Raw genomic sequence first — 12,690 nt, 5'->3', positions numbered from 1 at the left:
TTAAATGCGCGCCTGAAAACTTCCTGCGCCTTCAAGAGCTGCAGTATTTCTCTATGAACCAGCTCTCCTGGGGGGGAGGGGCGGGTAATGTATTATACCAGAACCGCGTTTCACATGGGTTCAAACCCCGTACCTGCTGCTCATTGTCAGGGTGAGCTTAGTCAGACCTCTGAAAACTCTCCGAGCTCCACTTTCCTGGTCAGTAAAATGGGTATAATAATGTGCACTCGTCTCACCCAGCTGAACTGTTACTAAAATGAGCTAATAGTTGTAAAGGGCTTCATACGCTCTAATACTCTATGGGAATGTCAATAAATAAATCATTATTTATTGATTATTTATTTTGTTAACATAAATGGTAATAAGTAGCTCTAAAAGCATCCATTAAGCCCAAAGTGAAACAATGTCTCCCCTCCGGAAACTTGCTTTCCAGCGGGCAGAGAGGGTTCGCTGGAGTAGAGGCTGGCTCTGGTGTTTCTGGAGATTTCCCCAGCTCCTCTCCCACGTTGGACGCTGAGCCTTTATTCTCTGAATGTGCTGGACGTTTCCTTCTACTCAAAATGTATGGAATTGGATAGAATTTTGGAAGATTAGACCTTGAAGATCATCAGCTCCTGAGAGTCCTTTTTTCTTTTCTTCTTCTTCACCTTTTCTTTCTCCTTGTCTTGCTTTTCCTTCTTTTTCTTCATTCTTTCCTTCCCTTCCTTCCTCCTGCCTTCCTTCCTTCTTTTCCTAAACCTTGCTTTTGAATTGAATTATTCGGAAAAAGATATTCTTTTTTATTGACTCATGAATTCCCCATGGCTCCCTCTTGGGACCACGCCTTGGAACTATGAATCCCAACACTCTCCCAATCACAGAACGGAATGATTTCTAAAGTTCCTTTCCCAGAAGTCACCTCACCTATCTGCTGATAACCCATTCTACTTAAAGAAAGATACAAATGAGGGAAAAGACCACTGACCCTGGAATCAGAGGCCTTGGGTTCAAATCCTCCTTGCTTGTAGATATTAAATCTGTAACTCATCCCCACCTCTCAGCTTCGATTTTCTCCCCTTTTGGACTGTTTGATCCCAAGATCCCTTTCTGCCTCTTGAGTTAGGATTCTGTGACTTGGCCAAACCTGAATTCTTGACCCAAAGCACGGTGCTGGTGACACGGCTTTTTTCCCCCTTTAAGACTTTGCCTGCATTTTTTCTGTTCAATTTTGTGAAAAGGGGTCCTGGACCGCAAGTCAACAGCTGTGGGTTCTGGCTGTGGTTCTGCTACTAACTTGCTGTGTGACTAAAGAAGAATCCCTTTCCCTCTCTGAGCTTTGGTTTCTTCATCTATAAATGGAGGGGAGTGGGCTAGGGGGTTCACTTTGGCCCTGACCTTGTCCACACTCCACCTCTGCCCTTTGAAATGTTATTGAGCTATCCTGCCATACCTCAAGTGGGAGGACTGCTATTCAGTCCTGGAGATGTAAGCATCTACTTTGTGCTTGTCATGAGGGAAACACAGAAAATAAAATGATTTCTACTCACAAGCCCGTCCCCTCTCACCGAGAATCTCTCCCCTGGAGACAAAGAGCTGCAGATACTCAGATGAGAAAACCCTTCTCCAGAAGGGCTTGGTTGGGCCATCCTCTGTGCCTGACATCTGTTTCTCTGCTGGTGTTCAACGGCATCTTTCCTCAGCTTTCAGAACCCAACGCCCATCCCGCCTATTCCAGGAAATGGGTCCCCAGCCACACCCTTGGGCCCCATGCAGTGCCTCGTTCTGCCTGACACAGATGCACCCTGGTGGCCAAGCGCTGGGTCTGGTTTCAACCTCACATTTTCCCCAATTAAACATGCTAGTTGAAATGAATTAGACATGTTTTTGTTCTTGCTCAATTAAGCTGGTGGAGGTAGCAAATGATCTCCTTGTTATTTAGATGGAAAGGCTAGAAAAGTGTCAGGATGACCTGGGCCCAGATTCTACCTGTGACATCCTGGCCATGTGACCTTACAATGCCCAGGCAGGCCTCCAAGACTCAGAACAGGATCTGACCTGCATTGGAAGAGGAAGTTTGCACACATTAAAGAAAGTGCCAAACATCAATGAAATTATGGGTCTAGAATGGAATGATCTTGATTACTGACGTCTTTTAAATGTGTATTTCTACCTTCTATATACTGAATGATTTTCAGACACAGGGTCTCTCTCTCTCTCTCTCTCTCTCTCTCTCTCTCTCTCTCTCTCTCTCTCTCTCTCTCTCTCTCTCTCTCTCTCTCTCTCTCTTTTCCCTCCTCTATGTCTCTCTTTCTTTCTTTTCCTCCCTCCTTCCTTTCTTTCTATTTTTATCTTTCCTTAATTCCTTCTCCCTTTCTTTATTCTTTTTATTTTTATCTCTTTCCTTAATTCCTTCTTTCCTTAATTCCTTCTTTCCTTCTTTCCTTCTTTCCTTCTTTCTTTCTTTCTTTCTTTCTTTCTTTCTTTCTTTCTTTCTTTCTTTCTTTCTTTCTTTCTTTCTTTCTTTCTTTCTTTCTTTCTTTCTTTCTTTCTTTCTTTCTTTCTTTCTTTCCTTCCTTCCTTCCTGTCCTTTCCTCCCTCCCTCCCTTCCTCCTTTCCTTCCTTCCTCCTTCCTTCCATGCTTCCTTTCTGTTGAACTATTTCTTTAAAAAAGAAAGAAAGAAAGAAAGAAAGAAAGGAAAGAAAGAAAGAAAGAAAGAAAGAAAGAAAGAAAGAAAGAAAGAAAGAAAGAAAGAAAGAAAGAAAGAAAGAAAGAAAGAAAGAAAGAAAGAAAGAAAGAAAGAAAGAAAGAAAGAAAGAAAAAGAAAATTAGTGAAAGAGAAACTCAGGATTTTTATTCATGGGCTTTTCGAAGTAGTATTGTGTGCAAATGTAAGTAGTATGTAGAGCACTTCAGAATTTATAGAGGGATTTTCCCACAACATCCTTAGGAGAGAAGTATTCTTAATCCCATTTTTCAGATAAGGAAACTGAGGCTGTCCGTGACTTGCTTCTGAGTTCACATAACTAGTAAACCATCACACCAGGAGCCACACACAGATCTTCTAACTCAGAGGTGCTTTGTTCTATTTATCAAGTTCCCCGGTTTGGGGGGGGTGGCTTTCTCCAAAGAACAGGGGTCTTCCTTCATAGAAGATCTTTACACAAAAGGCTGGCTGGCCAGTGCCCAAGCACCCTGCAGTGAGATCCTGTCCAAGTTGCACTAGCTGACTTCCCATGCTGAGCCTCCCTGAGCCCCTGGCACCTGAGTGACCAGTGTCCAGCGTCCCGCTTGTTCCAAAGGTGGTCAACTCCTGACGGGTCGGGTTTCTTTTTGTCCCAGGTAGGCCTGTGTGAGGACCGCAGCTCCAGAAGATGTGTGAAGAGGAGGACAGCACTGCCCTGGTGTGTGACAATGGTTCTGGGCTCTGCAAGGCAGGCTTTGCTGGTGACGATGCCCCAGAGCTGTCTTCCCTTCCATCGTGGGCCGTCCCCGACACCAGGTGAGCCAGGCCCTGTCAGCGACAGTGGAGGGCATTAGGTGCTCCAATACAACCACAGGGGAAATCTGACTTCTGCCCCAGAGAGAACTGGGACAAAACATGGAAAGTACAGAAAGGTTCAAAGAGGCGGTTTCAGAGTTATGGTGAGGGGGAAATGTCCTGCCAGTGGGAGCTGGCTTCCTTCTCACTGAGGGTTTCAAGCAGGGGCTGGCTAATGATTCATCAGAGACAGTGTAGAGGGGATTCTGGTACAAAGAGGGACAAAAGCTAGTTTTTGGGTCCCCTTCAAGTGAGAGGGCCTATGATTTTGTGAAATGTATTCAGCATCTGCATACCAAATACCATAGAGATACTCAGATGCTTTACAACTTTGAGTCTAGAGGAATCTAGCTGGGTTTTCTAAATCACTATGTGGGCACAGCTGAGCTAGGGCAGTGCCTGGCAGTGCGGGTTATCCAGGCATTAATTAGAGTAACTCATGCCATACTCTCCTTACTCTCTGATGCTGTGTCCATCATCATCACACCCAAAGCATCCCTCTAATTTATTTGGCCTTTTCTGGCCACAGAAAGACATTCCCCTTACCCTGAATGTAGTCTAAAACTAATATTATCATGGAATAGCAAGGGATAACTGCATCTAGTGCAGTTTTGTTTTTGAGGGGGAGAATTGTCCCTTTTTAGATTAATCCCCCTAAATTTCACCGATGTCTTGGTATAACACTTGAGGGATGCCCAAACTCTTAAAGGACCTGCCGGTACAGCCCATTCTCTGGTAGATCTCACCATGCTGGAAAAGCTCGACTCTCTGTCATCCAAGGTCTCATCCAGCTAAGTTTAGAAATGTTCTTCACCAGAAAGTTGCCCATTAGCTGAGGTGGGTTTTTTGTTTGTTTGTTTTTATCAGAGCAGCTCACAAAGTCTATCTGTTATGGTATAGAATAGTTCCAATGGACTTCAGCCAAATGAGTGGCAATCTTGCATCTTTGAAATTTCCACTCTAAATTGGAGTAATTGGTGACTTGGGTTAAGAATCACTGACGCTCCCATCAGGAGACCTGCATTTCATCAGCCCACTGGAGCACAACCAGAAGCATGAGTAACAACATTCATTTGAAGTCTTATAAGATGACGACTTTCCCTTTCTTCTACTTTTCAGGGGGTAATGGTAGGCATGGGCCAAAAGGACAGCTACGTAGGGGATGAAGCACAAAGCAAAAGAGGAATCTTGACACTGAAATACCCGATAGAACACGGGATCATCACAAACTGGGACGACATGGAGAAGGTACTGGTTATTGGATCAAGGGCTTAGCTTCTTGCGATAAGGTTTATTTATTTTTAGGCCAAGGTTCCAAGCTCCAGGACATTAGGTTGATTGGTCCCTGGACTGTCCTTTTGCTGGTAGAGAAAATTATTCAAAAATGTTTCTCAAAGGAAGTCTGTCACACTCAACTTCAGGAGTGTGTTTAAGGAGCTCATGAGAATCGGGCATGGAGCTAGGCTCTGGGGGTGCAAAAATAAAAATGAAACCGACTCTGGAGGAATTTGAATTCTCTTGGAGATGGGAAGGACGTGGCGTACATACAGACACCTAAACACCCCAAAATCTCCCCTTCTGGAACGTGACTCCACCTTATCTTCCATCTATTAAATCAAGTTTGTATTTAAGATTCCCTGGTGGAGTACTTCAAACATTCAGTCTTGGGTACAGATGAGGGTTTCATAGGCTGGGCACTGGATGGGCTGCAACCTTCCTCAACAGAGAGAATGTGCACAAGAGACAATCTCAGTGCTCTCAGAATATGGGACTCCTCAGCTCTCGGAGGGAAGGACTGCATTATTTTTGCCTTTTTTTTCTTAGTGCCTAGCACAGTCCCTGTCACTTAGCAGAAGCATATAAGTGTCTGGTGATTAATTGATGACTTCCTCTGTGTGAGGTTCTTGGAGGTGCTATAGGATCAGAAGAAGAGAGTTTCTGCCTCTCTGAACTTTGCAGTCTTATTATTTTAATGTTTGATTGACACCCTAATTTCCCAAGGATTCACTCCCCCCACCTCCAATAGAATATTCCATGATTGGAACACAAATCTCATTTTCCATGTCGGACAATGTACGCCTTTTCCTGCCTACCGCTTTGTAAGTAAGAGACAGAGACGAGAACTTAATATAGAAAATAAGGCACAAAATCAGTTATAAAGTGGGGCTAATATTTCCGATATTTACTTTCTTCATGGAGTTGTTGCATGGAAGTCTTGAAACCCCATGCTAATGCCATGATTAGATGGGGTACTTTACTGCCCCCTAGGGTCTGGGAAGGATCTCCCATGATAAGGGTGAAGATTATTCCTGATGTGTCTTTTCTCTTCCTTGATTCCCGCCAGATCTGGCACCATTCCTTCTACAATGAACTGCGCGTCGCCCCGGAAGAGCATCCTACTCTGCTCACTGAGGCGCCCCTCAACCCCAAGGCCAATCGGGAGAAAATGACTCAGGTACAGCCCCTCTGAGGGGCTCATCATTCAGTCGTGTGTGAGTGTGAGTGTGTGTATGTATGTAAGTGTGTGTGTGTGTGTGTGTGTGTGTGTGTGTGTGTGTCTGGTATTCTGGGGCTTGTGACAGGGTAGAGAAGAGAGTGCTTATCTAGGAGGGAGGGGCAGAGACACAGATGTCAGCTGACCCTGAATCCCTACTCCAAACTAGCTACTTCCAGTTCCTAGGACAGGAAGGTGGATGGTGGATGGTGGTAGCCATCACTGGGTGGTCTGCTGCCTCAGGTTGCAGTCTTACCCATTCCAAAGCCACTTTGGCTTAATAGTACCCACTCCAACTCCCAGGCTGGGCTGGCTGGGCAGGGAATGGGCCCCCTAGCTCCTACCTGCTTTGCTTAGCTGCAGAACTAAGAATGAGAGTGATGGGATTTTCTTTTAATGATAGTGGGGTGCTCACTTCAGCAGCACATATACTAAAATTGGAACGATACAGGGGAAGATTAGCATGGCCCCTGTGCAAGGATGACATGCAAATTTGTGAAGTATTCCATAAAAAATAATAATAAAACAATGATAATGGAAATCCACTCCAGTATTTGGCAAATTGCCTAAAATACAGTAGGTATTTAATAAATGCTTCTTGAAGTCAAATAGTAAGCACCTCATAAATGCAAAAAGATAAAACGACCACCCTCCCCTGGGATTTTCATTTTATCCCCAGGAGTGAAGTTTATTTTTCATGAAATAACTCCTGTCCACCTGAAAAACACATCTTTAATGAAAATGACTATAATATTAAAATTTCTGCTTTTTTTAAACAGATAATGTTTGAGACTTTCAATGTGCCAGCTATGTATGTTGCCATCCAAGCTGTCCTGTCCCTCTATGCCTCTGGACGTACAACTGGTAGGTGACCAACGGTGGCCAAATATCCCAGTCTAAAAAAAAGGACAGTGATTATTTTTTGGCTGTACCTATCTAATGACCCACTGTGTCCTGAGAGGGGAGGCTGGGCTCTTGGAGGCTTCACCAAAACAGGCCATCTCTGTCCCACCAGCCCCAGATAACACCTCTGAGTGTGTCATTCAAGGGCCTGCAGCAGATGAAGTTTTTTTATTGGGGGGAGGGCAAAGAAATTCAAAAAGACTGTTTACTAAGTTGTAGAGGGGTTGCAATTTATGTTAGTTAATAAATTGCCTATACTGACTGATCTGAGATTTTTGAAGAATTAAAGGAAACAAAGGGGGAGTTGCTTGCAATATGTCATAAGCTTGACCTCTGCCCTCCAGATCTACCTGGAAAATAAGCCTCTGAGCAATGACAGGGTTGGCTTCCCAGGGAAGGGACCTTCCCCCATGATGCCCCTCTCTGTGGCTGTGCCCTCAGGTATCGTGCTGGACTCTGGAGATGGTGTCACCCACAACGTGCCCATCTATGAGGGCTACGCTCTGCCCCACGCCATCATGCGTCTGGATCTGGCTGGCCGTGATCTCACCGACTACCTCATGAAGATCCTGACCGAGCGGGGCTACTCCTTCGTGACTACTGGTACGGGATGCTGCCCTCTGCTCCTCCCCCTCTTTAAAGCAAGAATTCAATGTTTTTTGCTGCCTTTTATTACTGCATCTGTCTCATCCCCCCAATATGTCTGTGAGCTCCTCGCCCTCCCAGCCCTTTTTATAACAAAAAATGAAAAACAACTGAACAAAACTAATCTAAACAATTAAGTCTGATAGTCTATGCAGGGTCCATACCCGTCACCCCCTTTTCAAGGTTCATCTTCTTTATGGGAAGGAAGGGAACCCCCTCCATGTACTTGACTTCTGAGTGCCAGGAAAGTACGGGGGAGGGAGGATAACGTCAGGCCTCCGAGCCCGGGGTCCACTCTCTGGGATGTTGAGGGTTGACTCTCGTTGACAGCTGAGCGGGAAATCGTACGTGACATCAAGGAGAAGCTTTGCTACGTGGCTCTGGACTTTGAAAACGAGATGGCCACGGCCGCCTCCTCCTCCTCCCTCGAGAAGAGCTACGAGCTGCCTGATGGTCAAGTGATCACCATTGGAAACGAGCGTTTCCGCTGCCCAGAAACGCTCTTCCAGCCCTCCTTCATCGGTAAGAGCCTCTGGTTCTCTGGGTGCTTAGTGCAGTGCTTGGCACATAGTGGGCACAATATTATTCCCCATTCTTCTCTAAAAGTCTTATTTTGGGTGATGATGAAGTGAGGAGCCTCTGGGAGGCTGGTTCAGCAGGACTCCGATTTCTGGAAGGCTTTGTGAAGTGCAGTGTCTTTGCTTGAGGGTTAAGTCACACAAAGGTCACCACCCTCACTTTTCCGAGGATTCTGGGACTTGGAAAGTCCTGTCACCCCTCCGGCTGTGACGTTCGCCGTTGTGGTTTTCATGTCGTCCTCGCTGACGTGGTCCCTGTGGTTTCCTTCTGCCAGGGATGGAGTCTGCGGGCATCCACGAGACAACCTATAACAGCATCATGAAGTGTGACATCGACATCAGGAAGGACCTCTACGCCAACAACGTCCTGTCGGGGGGCACCACCATGTACCCGGGCATCGCTGACCGCATGCAGAAGGAGATCACAGCTCTGGCCCCCAGCACCATGAAGATCAAGGTAAGGGGAGGTGCCCGTCCCCAGGCCCCCGTTTCTTCCGAATCTGACCCCCGTGGAGCTCATCACCAGGGTGACCCTGAATGGTTTGGGCTGATGTCAGGATGGGAAGGAAATTCCCAGAGGCCCTGGCGGCCTCCTTGTAGAGGGAGAAAGGAACCTGCACGTCCCCCATGAATCTGGTACACAGGGACGTTGTAACCGAGGGGAAGAGGCCACAGAGCTTCAGTGAGTCCTCGGGCAGTGTCCAGGGCTCTTCTTTCGGTCCACAAGGGGGCGGTGTGTGGTCCACTGATGGCTGAAGGAGGGCTTCCCTGCGCTGCCTGTGCTGCGGCCCCAGCTCTGTCCAGGGGAAGGAAACCTGGGTTTGGAGTTGGGGGTCGGGGGTCAATCCCACCTCTGCCCCTCGGGGTCTGTTTCCTCATCTGTAAAACATCTGGCTGGAGGAGTAACTGATCTAGAACCAGATGGACTTAAAGACCATCCAAGACTTAAGGATGAGGAAAGCGAGGTTCCCTTCGGCCCAGGGAGTGGGAGCCGTGGGTCCAATTCCAGCAGTCCCTGGAACCCTCCCCGGCCCCGGGCTCCATCCCTAGCGCGGTCTCTTTGTGCTCCCCACCCTCCCCCCAGATCATCGCCCCTCCGGAGCGCAAGTACTCGGTGTGGATCGGCGGCTCCATCCTGGCGTCTCTGTCCACCTTCCAGCAGATGTGGATCAGCAAGCAGGAGTACGACGAGGCCGGCCCCTCCATCGTCCACCGCAAATGCTTTTAGGCCCTTCCCCTCCGCTGCCCGGCCGGCCTCCGCGCCCCGCTGGGAACGCAGCCAGGCTTCCCCGCCCGCAGCTCCTGCCCCAAACCCTCTGAATAAAGGCTCTCACTGGACGCCCGGGCGTCTTAAGTCAACCTGAAGGGCGAGGCTGGGGGTGGGCATGAGGGCTCCCTGCCGGCCTGGGCTTCAGCCATTGATCTCGGTGCGCCCCCTTGTGGGGGAGTGGGAGACTGGCAGCAGACAGTAGTCTGTCAGTGCGCCCCCTTGTGGGGGAGTGGGAGGCTGGCAGCAGACAGTAGTCTGTCAGTGCGCCCCCTTGTGGGGGAGTGGGAGGCTGGCAGCAGACAGTAGTCTGTCAGTGCGCCCCCTTGTGGGGGAGTGGGAGGCTGGTAGCAAGCAGCATAGCTCCTTGTCAGCCTGGGCCTCAGTCACCGCTGTCAGTGCGCCCCCTTGTGGGGGAGTGGGAGGCTGGCAGCAGTCTGTCAGTGCGCCCCCTTGTGGGAGAGTGGGAGGCTGGCAGCGAGCAGCATAGCTCCTTGTCAGCCTGGGCCTCAGTCACCTCTGTCAGTGCGCCCCCTTGTGGGGGAGTGGGAGGCTGGCAGCAGGCAGAAGTCTGTCAGTGCGCCCCCTTGTGGGAGAGCTCAGGCTATTGCATCAGCAGGTGTCTTGGCTCACCTGGGAAACTGCGCCAGAGCATCCCCTTACCACTCTCTGTAGCATCTGAGAGTTCAGCTGCAGGCCTCTGATCCCGCGTGGCCTGGGCTTTCCGGGGTCCACACTGTCTATGGGATTCAGCAATGGAAGCGCCCTCTTGCGGCAGAAAACCCTCCTACCCAACATCCATCATGGCTCTGCTCCAGCGCTCTCCCTTCAGGGATCAGGAATATGAGACTGGGGGGAGGGGAGGGGTTTTCCCAGGGTCCTCGTCCATAGTCATGGATGTAGAGGGAGAAGAGTCTTAGTCATGAGCCCCTGGTTCCAGACGGAGTAATGAGGGGGAGGAGAGGCCACGTCCCGCCCGGAGCCGTCTGGGAAGCAGACAGCCGGGCTGTGTTCTGCCGCAGGCCCAGCAGGCCCAGGACTAAAGCCCAGAACTTTCTGCTCCTTCCATCACTCGGCGCTTCACAACACTGCTCTCTCCCCACCCTTCCCCCACTCGTTTTATTCACGAGGACGCTGGGAAATCTGCCCAAGACCCTACAGAAACTAGTGGAGGGGGAGGTCGAGCCCCAGGCCCCGCCTCCCGGCCACGCTCAGGTAGTACGGTGGGACTTTCCCCCCCCCCCCCCCAGGCCACAGGGCCCAGAGCGAGACTGCTGGTTTCTGGCCGGACTCTGGGGGGGAGGGGGCAGAGCTCCCCTGAGCCGGGGCACTCCGGACTTTCTGGCGGAATGGACTCGTACGGGAGAAAGAAGCTGAAAGAAATCTGAGTTCAGAGGGCTGGGTGGGGGCGAGTGGGCAGAGCTTGCCATCAAAAGGCAGGGCGGCCCAATGGGCAGAGCCCTGACCTCCGGGAAGACCCCGCCTCTGACACCGTGGGCCGGGGGTGTGGAGCCGGTCCTTTAACCCACTGGTCGCTAGAGCTGGCCTTGGAATGATGGGAAAAGAGTTTCCTCACTTAGTGAAACAAAACCCGCACTTGGGGGGAGGGAAACACGGAGTGGGAGGAACCCGCAGCGGCTCCTCCCATGAGGGGAATGGGGGGATGGGATCTTAGACCAGGAGGGATCACAGAGATGATCCGACCACCAGCTCTGAGGCAGCCGAACATTAGAGACGCTGAGTCCGGCCTCCTCATTGTGTAGTTGAACGATGTAGGCCCAGAGGTGCATTGTGGGAGAGTGGATGAGGCTCTGGACTTAAAATCAGGAAGAACGGGGTTCAAATTCTGCCCCAGACGTAGACTAGAGGGGTCAATGGACTAGTGACTTAACCCTTCTGTACCTCAGTTTCCTTATCTGTAAAGTGGTCTGGCCCAAGAGCACAGTTTTTTGGTCAGTCAGTGAGCATTTTTGCACAACTACTGCGAGCCAGACACTGTACAAGGAAAGACGGGACGGTTCCGGTTCTGCAGGAGCCGGTGTTAGGGGAGGGGCAACACGCAAGCAGCTGGTGCTGGGGACAAGAAAAGGGCTGCCGGCCTTGGTCAGGAGGAGACCTGGGAGAGGAGCGCGCCCTCTCTCATGTTACCTGTGGAGGGGAGCAGTGACCTGCCCAGGACCACCCAGCTCACAAACAATGGGGGAGGGTTTGGGGAGGGCGCTTCCGCCCCGAGCTCACAGCAGGGCCAGGAGGAAGAGGCGAGGTCTCAGGTGCCCCAGAGCTCCCCACGGGGATGGTGACGATGATGATGTAACACTCAGGGAGCATTAGGGCCCCGGGGGAGGCTCTGCCGCCTGCCAGGAATCACTTACACCCTTCGATGCCCGAACTGGATGCAGAAAAATAACGACTCCTGCTGCTGCTGAGAGCACTGGGCGGTCCTACCTCTTCCTAGAGGCGGGAGCGCCGGCTGCCCTCATCATCAGACAGTTTACCTGTGAGTCAGTCTCCTGCAGAGAGCCCAGAGGATGTGCAGGAGCCGGATGGGACTGCAGTTTCCACGGCCTCCTCTAACACTGACTTCCTCTCCTCACAGAGCTTAGCTGTTTCCTGAGCTCATCCCAGCGGGGGCTGCTGAGGGGGGAGAGCTCCCTCCCCCTGGGAGAGAAGGTTCCAGCTCGGGCAGCTCTGCTCTGGCTTCCGTTAGAGACGCCTTCATTTCTGTAGTTAAAAGAGCTAGAACCTAAGAGCAGGCGATCAGGCCCGGACTAATGAACCAGTCGGTCAGCATTTATTAAGTGCCTACTATATACCTGCACTGTCGGACTCTGTCTATTCCATCGGCCTGTAACTGTGGGTGAGAAATTCCAAATTCCCAACTATCTGGTGGGAAACCAACAAAATCTAACTTTCCCACGGCCCCCAAATAATCGTCTTATTTGTAGTTTCTGGTTACAACTTTTAACACTCTAAAAACAGTCAAAGCTAGTGGGGAGAGTAAGCATTGCAGGGCTTACCTTCCGTCAACACTTGTGCCTCAGGGAGCGTGTTTTCAAGTCAAGCCGCTCAAGTGTCTACTTCTCCTCAAACACCACGACCGAGCTGTTCTCCACAGGCTCCTTTTATGGAGTCAGAGAGCCAGGGATCTAGAGCTGGGGAGGGGCTTTGGAGATGATCTATTCCCATCCCCCCCAATATTTTACACATAGGCAACTGAGGGGAGGGGAGGAAAGAGAAGGGAAGAAGCATTTATATAGCACCTACTGAGTGCCAGACACTGCGATA

At 50.1% G+C, this 12,690-nt stretch overlaps 1 protein-coding gene and 1 non-coding gene across 2 annotated transcripts; both read left to right on the top strand.

Moving 5' to 3' along the window:
• The first annotated feature begins 3,323 nt into the window (after positions 1-3,323).
• ACTA2 (actin alpha 2, smooth muscle) lies at positions 3,324-9,476 on the top strand. The gene is given in 9 exon segments (XM_074297102.1): positions 3,324-3,430; positions 3,433-3,479; positions 4,638-4,766; positions 5,863-5,973; positions 6,792-6,876; positions 7,357-7,518; positions 7,891-8,082; positions 8,414-8,595; positions 9,223-9,476. Coding segments are annotated over 9 exon segments (1,131 nt in total). The 5' UTR covers positions 3,324-3,351; the 3' UTR covers positions 9,367-9,476.
• LOC141559325 (U6 spliceosomal RNA) lies at positions 6,420-6,527 on the top strand. The gene has a single exon (XR_012487373.1). It is a non-coding gene; the product is annotated as a U6 spliceosomal RNA (small nuclear RNA).
• Positions 9,477-12,690: the final 3,214 nt, after the last annotated feature.

The sequence above is a fragment of the Sminthopsis crassicaudata genome, chromosome 2 (assembly GCF_048593235.1).
Source record: "Sminthopsis crassicaudata isolate SCR6 chromosome 2, ASM4859323v1, whole genome shotgun sequence".
Classification (NCBI taxonomy): Eukaryota; Metazoa; Chordata; class Mammalia; order Dasyuromorphia; family Dasyuridae; genus Sminthopsis; species Sminthopsis crassicaudata.
The sequence above is the reverse complement of the archived record's forward strand: the minus strand, read 5'-3'. Positions and strand labels throughout refer to the sequence as shown.